General features: G+C 45.3%; 2 protein-coding genes across 4 annotated transcripts in view; one reads left to right on the top strand and one right to left on the bottom strand.

Moving 5' to 3' along the window:
• Positions 1-4,926, top strand: part of trpc1 (transient receptor potential cation channel, subfamily C, member 1) — a 118,641-nt gene extending 113,715 nt beyond the window's left edge. For all 3 annotated transcript variants that reach the window (XM_072473900.1, XM_072473899.1, XM_072473901.1), the window contains one exon: positions 1,175-4,926. In XM_072473900.1, the coding sequence (XP_072330001.1) occupies positions 1,175-1,402 (228 nt within the window). In that variant the 3' untranslated portion in view covers positions 1,403-4,926. The remainder of the gene's footprint in view (positions 1-1,174) is intronic.
• The window catches only part of LOC140389624 (procollagen C-endopeptidase enhancer 2-like), a 44,655-nt gene continuing 37,022 nt past the window's right edge, over positions 4,675-12,307 (bottom strand). The window contains exons 7-9 of the mRNA XM_072473902.1: positions 10,673-10,756; positions 6,768-6,935; positions 4,675-5,318 (exon numbers count right to left, since the gene is read on the bottom strand). Of these exons, the coding sequence (XP_072330003.1) occupies positions 5,188-5,318; positions 6,768-6,935; positions 10,673-10,756 (383 nt within the window). The 3' untranslated portion in view covers positions 4,675-5,187. The remainder of the gene's footprint in view (positions 5,319-6,767; positions 6,936-10,672; positions 10,757-12,307) is intronic.

The following is a 12,307-nucleotide window of genomic DNA, read 5'->3' as shown; positions in this document are numbered from 1 at the left end:
AACTGCTTCAGGCTGGGGGAGGAATGGAAGCATCGGGGGAATAACTGGGGGTCAGAGGAAGGAGTCGGGTGGTGAGGTTGGGTCCAGTCAGGTCGGGGTTTTGGGGGTGTTGGGGAGTCAGAGGTGGGGATCAGGTGGGAGAGTCAGCTGGTGAGGTTGGTCCAGTCGGGTCAGGGGGACAGGTGGGAGTCGGAGGGTCAGGGTAGTTAGCAGGAGGTCAGTGGGAAGTTAGGTGGGCAGGTCTGGTCAGGTCGGTAGGAGGATTAGAGTGTCTGGGGTGGGGAGCGAAGTCGAGGTCAGTTGTAGCATTTTCCAAATTAGGTTTCAATCCGTCTGACATTTCCTGGTTAATTATCCAGGTAAGTAAGTTGGAGCTGACTGAAGCCTTCGACTCTAACTCAGAGGTGGAGACTTTTTTGAAGGGTCCTGGGGAGCAGGGGATTTGCCCATTGGAAGTTCAAACTCCCTGGGCAATACCCACAGAGCCATTGTGTTGGGACGTCCAAGGGGATCCCATGGTGTATCTTGGGGGCCATGACTGGTCTCCAGCTATCTGGACACCGGAAGATCTGGACCAGTAGATTGTGTATTCACTGTGATAAGTAGAATTGGGAACGTTTCTTATTCCCATGTTTTAACTGAAAATTCTATTGAGCAGTTGATTTTAATTCATTGAATGACTATTTTTAGTAGCACTGATGGGCTGTGTACATTTTCAGGTATTTCGCTTAGATTCTCAGCAGCACTCGTGGAGAAGAGGCCAAGTCCCTGAGGGAGAGTCACTCTCATGCACTTAGTGTTAATCCGTCACAGAATGGCATTTATTAACTGAGTTTAACCAGCTGGGGTGTAATACATGATAAGGAAGATCTAGAAACATGCATAACCAACCTTATCCATCTTTAAAACTAATATATGTTCTAACAACAACAACAACTTGCATTTATATTGCACCTTTAACATAGAAACGTGCCCCAAAGTGCTTCACAGAAGCAAAATCAGTCCGAAATTGACACCATTCCAGAGGAAATATTAAGAATGAGTGACTAAGAGCTTAGTTAAATAAGGAGCATCTTAAAGAAGCTTCTCTATTGGATAAATAATAATAATCTTTAAATGTTGGTCTGAACCATAAGATAAACAACTCTTTTATAATTTTTTATTGTCTAACAAGGAGTGGAAGACCCTCAAGCATAAGCGGGATCAAAATTACCAAAAGGTGATGTGTTGCTTGGTCCATCGTTACCTGACTGCTATGAGACAGAAGATGCACAGCACAGACCAAGCGACTGAAGAGAATCTGAATGAACTGCGCCAGGACCTCTCCAAATTCCGCAATGAAATGCGAGACCTTCTTGGTTTCAGGACAGCAAAATATGCCATGTTCTATTCACGGAACTAAGATGCATTCCAGATTTGATGGGACCTGACGCTGACGTGTGTGTTACAATCGTGTTCAAAGTATCACACTGAGTGAAAGGATTTCTTTGTCGTTATCCTTTATTGTCAAATACGTATCTCATCAAGATTCTGTTTGATGCAGTCTATTTTTGGAAATTCTGGAGCAAAGATAGACGGTTACTACATTGCTGCTGTTTCTAACTTGTTGGGATAGTGCAGCACAAATGATTGTGAATAATTTATGATAAATAGATACTGCCATTTTGTCATTGAGGAGGATGCTTCTGGTGTTAATTTCCCTCGAAGAAACTTTGGATTCTTGACTCTACTGTTGGTTCATCAGTGGTTAGACTGAATGCCCCAAATAACTCCTCAGTAACCCACAAGGCAGAACAAGGATTTGGGGGGCGAAAACATGCATTATATTGGTAAAGGACACATTGGCAAGTTCTCATGAATTGCTATGTAAGCTATTTTAACAAAGGCATCAGCTCGACTGACAGAAACACGTTAATATTTCAATTAAAATTGCAGACACAGACTTTTCAAATGAAGGTTTGAAAGCTTTCATTAGAAATCAGGCACCATGCATTTTTCAACTCTATAATCTTGTTTACAGTCAAAACAGCAGAGTTGCATATCTGTGTGCACTAACTATTAAGTGTGGTGTGCTCGTTGTGTCAGTAAATCGTTCTTTTGCTTTCGCTTGAATTTAATCAACGTTTGAGATATATTTTCCCCCATAATTTCTTTGCACTCGGGGCGAGGAGTATCAGAGCTGGGAAACAATACAGTTTCAGAGGAAGTTCAATATGTGGCCTGTAATAATCTGGAAATTTGAATCTTCAGAGTTGACCCAAGCACTAATCTCTTGGCAGTAAGTTAGTATAATGGGCAGAGTTGATGAGTGTCATAACATGTTGGCAAACAATAATTTATTGGGCATTGTATGGGCCATTTATATTAGACTGGCCATGACAAAGTATTAATCTACTATGAGACCCTATGGAAGTTTAGCTATGATTGTGCCTAAGAGTAGCAGAAGAACATCCTGCACTGGAATGTGTTGGTGCATCAGGGTTGAAACGGGTTTATGAAGGTGGCTGGTAAAGATTTGGAACTTCTCTTTCTTCCTGGTTCCACAGATACTTTGATGGCATGTCAGACGCGTAGCAATGGGGGAATGAAATTCACCATATTCTCAGGCATGGTATGACATCTGCCTTCATCCAGTATTCAGTTCCATTGAGGTTTTGCCCCGCTGTCCAAGTCTAATTTCACCCAGATAGAATCAGATGGTGACATATTGACACACAACAATCCAGAAGTGTGAATTTCATAAGTTAGTTAATATTTGAGCTAAAAGAGGAAGAATTGGATGTGATTTGTGACTTTAGTAATGTAAAACTGTACAAAGGGGTATACCGCCTTCATTGGCAAAATTCATATAACGCACTCTGTGGTATATTTTGACGTCAATTTGTAAATGCAAATTATATTTTCTTCCAGCTTAAGAATGAAAAGTGTATCTAAGCCTTGGGGGTGATGTTCTTGTCTTCACTGATTTAAGTGACAACACTTCATACTTGTGTCAACATTTTTTTATACTTTGAGAAATTAGGAGTTGCACTTGAGTCAGAATGTGCAATGAATGTGTAAAGAATGACATTTGAAATGCCAGTGTGTTTAAATTGACGAAAGAGATGTAAAATCATGGACAATATATTAACATTTAGATTGCCATTTAGTAATATCTTATAAATAACTCGATTATAATGAAAAAGTACTTTATGAAGACAAAGTATTTCTTCAGCAGAATGTCTATGCCATATGGCTGTAGGCTACTTATTTTCAAGGGATAGAAATTCAACTATCATTCCAATTAGACTTTTCTCGTGTATTTTCACCTATCTCACATTAATCAATATTAAAATCATTAAGTGATGCGGCACAAAAGGAAGATGATTCTGCCCATCATATTGGCTCTTTGAAACATCTATCCAACTAGTTCCACTCCCCTAAACGTTCCCCATACTAAATACCTTTATTCCCCATAACCCTGTAACTTTCACCCCATAACTCTTAACTTTTCTCTTCCATAACCCTGTAACTTGTTCTCTTCCATAACCCTGTAACTTTTTCTCTCCATAGCCCTGTAACTTTATTCCCTCATAAGGATCAATCTAATTTCCTTTTGAAAATCAAGGCTGCGTCAAGAAAAAAATAATAATTTTTGGCTTTTTGAAATGATCTTACGGGATGTGGGTGTCACTGTCTAGGCCAGCATTTGTTGCCCATTCCGAATGGCCCTTGAGAAGATGGTGAGTCGCTACATTCTGTGGTGTAGGCACATCCACAGCACTGTTAGGAAGAGAATTCCAGGATTTTGACTAGAAACCGTGAAGGAATGGAGATATATTTACTGGTCATGATGGGTGTGTGGCTTGGAGGGGAAATTGCAAGTGGTCATCTTAAATCTGAGTCCTCTGATTGCTAACCCTTCTGTCACTGGAAATAGTTTCTTCTTTATTTACTCAATCAAAACCATTATGATTTTGAACATTTCTAGAACATCTCCTCCTAACCTTCTTTGTTGGAAAGGGAACCAATCCAGAGTCTCAATTCTCTCCACTTAACTGAAGTTCCTCACTCGTCGTACCATTCTGGTAAATCTCTTCCGTAGCCGCTCTGAGGCTTTGACATCCTTTCCAAAATGTGGTGCCTCAGGTTGAATACAGTACTCTCGAGTTGAATACAGTACTCCAGCTGAGGCCTAACACTTTGTTCTATAACGAGTTAGAACTTTCTTGCTTTCGTCCTTTATACCTCTATTAATAAATCCAAGGATCACATATACTCTTTTTATAAGTGACCTTCTCAACTTGTCCCGCCAAATCTGCCGGTTTCGCAGTTCCTGCACTCCATTTAAAATTGCACCACCTTGTTTATATTGCCTCTGTTCATCCTCTTAACAAACTGTATCATTTTATACTTCTCTGCATTAAGTTTCATCTGCCTTGCGTCTGCATTTCACCGGTCTGTTTATATCCTCCCGCAGTCTTAGAGGGCTACAAACAGGGAGGTAAAACTGGTAGGGGATCAGCATAACTATGGACCTCACTGCTCGGCTTCCTGCATTGTTCCCATGTTAGAGTTAATAGTGAGTGGAAGAAGAGATGAAGCCTTAGGACCTTCATGCCTCTGATCTGACTATGCACATGGCACAATTATCTGACATGGTTCGTGAAATGGTGACTTTTGGGCATTCAGCAGTTCCAAATAAGACTTTTTTTTATTAAGCAGCAGATACATTATGCAAAGAGTGACTGTTGGGACAAACATGGAAACAAAAACAAAACTCCAGTTGCAAACAAACTAGTCATAAAACATCATCAATCACTGCTGTACTTTAAGTTATTGCACTTAAGACCTATATAATCTATTACAATATATAAGTATATAAGATCAACATAGGTTCAATTTCTGTCATCATTGTTATAAATAAAGAGACAGTTACAAACATAACATGACTTTGGGACCAATCATTCTGTTCAGACCTTGTTTTCTGCCGGTAGAAGGATTGGTATATCCACTGCAGACAGCCAAGCTCTTGGCAGCACTTTGGTGAGACACATTTCACCAATTTTATATTTGAATGCTTCTATTTACGAGCGGAAAGCCACCTGTCTGTGAGGAAGTGCACTTTGTAATCAGTTAAAGAAAACTATCAATAGAGGATTTCCAGCACCATAAATAAAAAATAAAGTCTCTGCTGACATTGTGTGTTTAGCATCGTCTGTTCTTCAAGTTGTTCAGAAACCTTTGGTTCTTTGATCTGTAGGGCATGACAAAGCTGCTAGGAATCACTCGACCTCTGCCTGCTTCATCCACTTGACCCATGAAGATGTAATTCAGTCCTGCAACGAGAGCGAGGATGCCTTTAAGCAGGACTTTAATTTTAGAGCCACTTTGAGGCAGTACAAGGTCATCAATTGGTTACAAAACACATTTCATTAGTTGTCCTCCGATTGACAACTTATTTTCTGTAGCCGTTTGATTATTGTGTAAATTATAACAAATTTAAGCTGGGCAGCAGTACCCCAATCTCAGACTGAGAGAGGCCACAGGATTTGAAGTTCATCCATAAAAGAAATTCAACTTAGGGTTTCTATTGGTTGGGAACCATTTTTTACTTAGGGGGTGACACTTGGCCCAGCGAGGCCATCACCCCGATAAAACGTGAATTGGTCCACTTAATGAGACCCCATCGGCTTCTCGCCGCAAATCATGGTCCCAACGGCTGATTCGCCGGGACTGCGCATGCCAGTCTCCAGCCCACTAGGGAGAGTAGCACTTTAACGAACCCTGCACAGCCAACCCCACTGGGATGATCAGCCCCACGATTCGGGGATGCAGACACGGGCAGACTACTCGAAGTGGTCGAGGCTGGAATCGAGACCCTGTTCCCTCGAGGGTCTCGGAGGGTCAGCCAGTGCCGCCTGGGAGCAAGTGGCAGCAGCCGTCAGCTCAGGGAGCATGACCGGGAGGGCCAGCACCAGTGTCGCAAGAAGGTCGACGGCCTCCCCCCCCCCCCCCCCCCGGCCACCTGGGTGAGTTTGCACCGGACCCCCGTCATTAGGCAGGTCCTCAGCAGATATCCCTTATCACCCAAGAGCCAACCGGCCATCCTGGGGTGGTCCTCGAAGATGGCCGGGGATGTCCGATTGCCCCAGGATGCAGCTGACGTGCACACTCCCCAAGAAGCGTGCACACATGTGCATGATCTTCATGTGGTGGGCGCAGATAATGGAACCCCTTCCTGTTGATGTAGGGCAATTCCTGACAGCCTACATCAAGGCGACATGCATGCCATCTATTAATCCCTGGACCTGGGGCATCCCGTCGATGGAGAATCCTGCTGCACGGGCATCTTGTTGGGCCTGGTCCATGTCAAAATTTATATAGTTTTCTGCCCAGGCAAGTAGGACATCCACGGTTGCACTTGTGGGCTGTAGCTTGTGAGATGCCACACAAGTCCCCGCTCAAGCCCTGGAATGATCCGGAGGTAGAGCTTCCCTTCCTTTCGCAGTCATGGGACTTTTAAAAGTCAAGTACCACCTTATAATCTTTATTACTGTCACAAGTAGGCTTCCATTTACACTGTCTAAACCACCATTCCCTAATTTATTCCATCTTTTCTCCTCAGCATAGAAACTACTATTGGGGCTCTATTGGCAGACAAATGCTTAAAGCTTTTATTTAGCAATCCTTTGCCTGCTTCTTCAACAAAGGTGTTATTGGTTTAAAATAATCGCCAAACATAACCCAACATGCAACAAATGAGCCTTCCAAATGGCAACACTCACCTCGTTTAATGATTGGACACTTTTTACAGACTGAAATTATTCTGACGCTCATGTTCTTCCCTGCTTGTTGAATTGCCACTGTCCCTTCTTTGTAAATGTTTATAATAGAGATAGTTGTGTGAATACTGCCGTTCCGTGTTACAGCTGTTATAACTGTGCCAGTTATCACTGAAAGAAACAAGAATAGGCATCCAAATTTAAAAACAAATTCTCCAATTCTATTCCTCAAACTACCTCAGAATAAACAGACTTCGAAAATCAATTCTCTTCTCATGTTTTCTTCAGTTTTGATTAACAAAGTTTTTCCAAGGGTGATGGATGTGACAAGAACATGGCTGATGACAGATTTAAGGATATTATCCTCAGAAAAAAAAAATTATTTATCTTATATTCTCCCTTTTCGAACCCCTAATACCTCAGTCAAGCCGTGAATCATTTTGTGTGTGAATAGGACACGGAGTAACAAATCTAACCCTATTTTTGCCAGAAGGGTCACGGGACAGCAGTTGAGAGTAGGGACCCTGGCTGATTTTCCTCTGCTCCTTACCCCCATCTCCCCCGAAATGATTGCTCACAGCAGATTGACGACGGGAGCCAACCCCACAAACAACACTACAATGCTTGATAACCCTAGCTCATATGCGGCACTTGCGAAACAACGTTCCGCTCACGGGGAGGTGTCGAGTCAACAGCGAAAGTGCAAAAGGTGGGCAGCAAGGTGGTGGGGTGGCCAACCGCCTTTTTTTTTTTTTTTTAAATGCCCCCTCCCCCAGCTGGAAACACGGCTGCCATGGGGGCACGGAAAATCAACTCTTGGGATGAGCAACAAATGCTGACATTACCAGCGATGCCCACTGCATGAAAGAAAATTCCCTGCACAAGCTGACTGCAGCTGTATCAGAACAGAGGAACCTTCTGACATGCTTTCCCATAGTATCGCGCCACAAGATGTACTTTAGCTACTACCAGAGATGTCAGCATATAAGTCGGGCTTCGAAGTCTCAATACGTAATGTGGTAGGCTATATTAGGGGTATCGCAAAGGTGGGATGTACCTTAGACTGTAGTATGAGTGGTGGAACCTGCCTGCTGGTTCCACCCAGCAGGCGGAGCATAAGAGTCTGTGTTTCACCCACAGCAGTCATTCTGTACCGGAGCTGCTGGGGTAACTACTTGTTCATTAAAGCCTTCAATTGGACTACAATCTCGCTTCAGTAGCGATTGATCGCGCATCACGTGCCTCCAAAAATGGTGGTCCACTTATTCGTCGAGCATAAAAGTAAACCGTGAGTGTGGGTGGTCGCCATGTTTGTCATTCGCCACATGGAGTGACTGCTCTGCGTGGATTCATCTTAAACTACCGCACACCTTTGCCTGATCAATACTGATTAACTTACTTACCTTGCAGGTCAGCTGTTTAGTTCGGGAGTGAGAGCTGGGACCTTAGAAACAGCGCGGGAGCTGCGAGGCAGAGGGGACCGTTTAAAAGGTCGCTGCCTGGGTGAGGTAAGTACAGATTAACTTACTTACCTTGCAGGTCAGCTGTTTAGTTCGGGAGTGAGAGCTGGGACCTTAGAAACAGCGCGGGAATTTGAAAAAGCGCGGGAGCTGCGAGGCAGAGGGGACCTTTTAAAAGGTCGCTGCCTGGGTGAGGTAAGTACTGATTAACAACTTACTTACCTTGCAGGCCAAGTCGATTTCAGCAGGAGCGGAGCAGGCTAGTCCATTTCAGCGGGGGCAGTGCGGAAGTGATTTCTGGGAGGTAAGTCTCTCCTTTAAATTTTTTTTTTTTAAATTTTAGTGTTTAAGGTGGGAACAGGAAGTCGACCCGCGGACTTCTGGGAAGACCCTCACCAATAAATTCTGGTGTCAGTATTCACTCAGGAAAAAGATAATGTTGTGGAGGAGAATGCTGAGCTCCAGGTAAATAGATTAGATGGCATTGAGGTACGTAGGGAAGAGGTGTTGGCAATTCTGGACAGGCTGAAAATAGATAAGTCCCCGAGACCTGATGGGATTTATCCTAGGATTCACTGGGAGGCCAGGGAAGAGATTGCTGGACCATTGGCTTTGATTTTTATGTCATCATTGGCTACAGGAATAGTGCCAGAGGACTGGAGGAAAGCAAATGTGGTCCCTTTGTTCAAAAAGGGGAGCAGAGACAACCCCGGCAACTATAGACCGGTGAGCCTCACGTCTGTAGTGGGTAAAGTCTTGGAGGGGATTATAAGAGACAAGATTTATAATCATCTAGATAGGAATAATATAATCAGGGATAGTCAGCATGGCTTTGTGAAGGGTAGGTCATGCCTCACAAACCTTATCGAGTTCTTTGAGAAGGTGACTGAACAGGTAGACGAGGGTAGAGCAGTTGATGTGGTGTATATGGATTTCAGCAAAGCGTTTGATAAGGTTCCCCACGGTAGGCTATTGCAGAAAATATGGAGGCTGGGGATTGAGGGTGATTTAGAGATGTGGATCAGAAATTGACTAGCTGAAAGAAGACAGAGGGTGGTAGTTGATGGGAAATGTTCAGAATGGAGTTCAGTCACAAGTGGAGTACCACAAGGATCTGTTCTGGGGCTGTTGCTGTTTGTCATTTTTATCAATGACCTAGAGGAAGGCGCAGAAGGGTGGGTGAGTAAATTTGCAGACGATACTAAAGTCGGTGGTGTTGTCGATAGTGTGGAAGGAAGTAGCAGGTTACAGAGGGATATAGATAAGCTGCAGAGCTGGGCTGAGAGGTGGCAAATGGAGTTTAATGTAGAGAAGTGTGAGGTGATTCACTTTGGAAGGAATAACAGGAATGTGGAATATTTGGCTAATGGAAAAGTTCTTGAAAGTGTGGATGAGCAGAGGGATCTAGGTGTCCATGTACATAGATCCCTGAAAGTTGACACTCAGGTTGATAGGGTGGTGAAGAAGGCCTATGGAGTGTTGGCCTTTATTGGTAGAGGGATTGAGTTCCGGAGTCAGGAGGTCATGTTGCAGCTGTACAGAACTCCGGTACGGCCGCATTTGGAGTATTGCGTACAGTTCTGGTCACCGCATTATAGGAAGGACGTGGAGGCTTTGGAGCGGGTGCAGAGGAGATTTACCAGGATGTTGCCTGGTATGGAGGGAAAATCTTACGAGGAAAGGCTGATGGACTTGAGGTTGTTTTCGTTGGAGAGAAGAAGGTTAAGAGGAGACTTAATAGAGGCATACAAAATGATTAGGGGGTTGGATAGGGTGGACAGTGAGAGCCTTCTCCCGCGGATGGAAATGGCTGGCACGAGGGGACATAACTTTAAACTGAGGGGTAATAGATATAGGACAGAGGTCAGAGGTAGGTTCTTTACGCAAAGAGTAGTGAGGCCGTGGAATGCCCTACCTGCTACAGTAGTGAACTCGCCAACATTGAGGGCATTTAAAAGTTTATTGGATAAACATATGGATGATAATGGTATAGTGTAGGTTAGATGGCTTTTGTTTCGGTGCAACATCGTGGGCCGAAGGGCCTGTACTGCGCTGTATTGTTCTATGTTCTATGTTCTAATTCCTTGCATCTAGTTATAAGACCGGTAAAACATCCATTTGTGGGTGAGAAATTGAGGTGGACTACAAATTTCAAGTATAGCATGTCACGGCTGAAAAGGGGAGGGGTTGACTTATACACTGAGTGTGTGCAAATCATGATTTTTGGAGCCGGAAAAATTGATTCAATTTATATGCTGCATTCTACATAGACAGAGGGCGGGATTTACCCACCACCTTTGACCCGCGTTTTCCGGTGGCGGAGGTGGCATGCCACAGAATTTCCCGTTGTTGGCACCCCTTGTCGCTGGAATATCCCGCTGGCATGAACAGCCGGTAAGTCCTGCCCAGAATGTTATTATTCTTAAGGGAAAATCTTATTTCTCTTACCAAAGTCACTGGTGCAGTAATTGCTCCGCAGGGTCCCAGTCTTCTTACACTTCAGCTGGCAAGGCGGTACAGTAGGTTTCACGGCTTAAAAACAGAGTGCAGGATGCAGTGTTGAGACAGACATGCACTGATAACCAGAAACACTTCTACAAACAATACAAGTTAGAATTGTGTTTGTTTATTCTTCAGAAGAAGTAAAAATTACTGTGCTCTCCCGACTGCTGTAACTAAGAATTGCTACAAAAGTACATCTGGTAAAATCTGTGTAGCTGCCTATGATCAAAACACACACATACACACAGCAACTCAAGAACCCTTGGCACAGAATTTCCTGGATTCTGTGGTAACAATTATCGAGACGAGTAGCTCATGCATGGCAAAAGAAAACAACATTATCACAGCACTATCATATCCTGCCTAATAACTCAGTAGGTGGAACTTGCGGGAGTGGATAAGTGTAATAACTCCAGCGGAGGCCAGGGGCGGGATTCTCCAATCCTGCGGCTGAGTGTCCACGCCATCGTAAACGCCGTCGTGTTTACAGGCTGCTCCCATGTCTAATTCTGGGCCCTACAGGGGGCCAGCACGGCGCTGGAGCGGTTCGCGCCGCTCTAGCTGCAGATCCCGGCGCGGAATCCGCGCATGCGCAGTTGTGCCGGCACCAACGAGGACATGTGGAGTGCCGCCGGCGCCAATACGGAAGGCGCAGTGGCCTCCCTCAACGTGCCGGCCCCGAAGCAACATGCGCAGGGCTAGCTACAGAGACCGGCCGCCGATTGGTGGGTCCCGCTGGCCCATAGCAGGTTGAACGGCGCCGGCGGGACTCGGCTCTTTTAGTATGGCCGCTCGGCCCATCCGGGCCAGAGAATCGGCGGGTCGGCCGCGTAGAATGGCCCACGACCCATGCCGCGCCAACCACGCCAGCGCCAATGGCGCTAATTCTCCGCACCGTGGAGAATCGTGTGCCAGCATCAGGGCGGCGTGGCCCATTCGCGGGGTTTCTCCGGCCCGGCGCAGGGCTGGGAGAATCCCGCTCCAGGTTCAGCAAAACAAGGTTGAATTCTCAACAGGAATGAAACCGCAGCCGTGGTGTACAACACTCTTGTCCCAGCCTAGGACCATCGGGGACTGTCGGCCCAGGTCTGGGTCACAGTATCGAAGCTCCCGCTAGCGAGGCCCTATTGGGCGAGCCTCCACCTGTTCAAAATGGGGACCCATACTCCACAAACCCCATGTGGAGATCAATCAATGATCCCCTGTGATCTTTGTGGGGATTATAACATCCCTCTCCCCTTACGTCTGTTTTATCCCCGACACTCCCGCGACGATGAGGCCTCTTCCACCTTTTTGTGCTCAGCCTCTGGTCTGTAGCATGTGGTGCCGGGTTGGGCGGTATGTGCAGCAGACAGGTAACCTACGCTTCCTGAAGGCGCACTTGAGGGTCACTGATGCAGGTTGGTCATCTGCACTGGCCACTGGAGATAGACCAGTTTCTTCAGCCTCCCTATCGGACTCTAAGGGTGCGATCTAATGGCCGCGCCGTGCCCAACCTGGGACGCAACGCAGCTGGTAAATCCCACAAGAGGCCTCTCGCGGGATTTACTCTGCTCCTTATGCCTCGCGAAATCTAACAGG

This window comes from Scyliorhinus torazame, chromosome 14, assembly GCF_047496885.1.
Source record: "Scyliorhinus torazame isolate Kashiwa2021f chromosome 14, sScyTor2.1, whole genome shotgun sequence".
Classification (NCBI taxonomy): Eukaryota; Metazoa; Chordata; class Chondrichthyes; order Carcharhiniformes; family Scyliorhinidae; genus Scyliorhinus; species Scyliorhinus torazame.
This window is presented reverse-complemented; position numbering and strand designations above follow the sequence as displayed.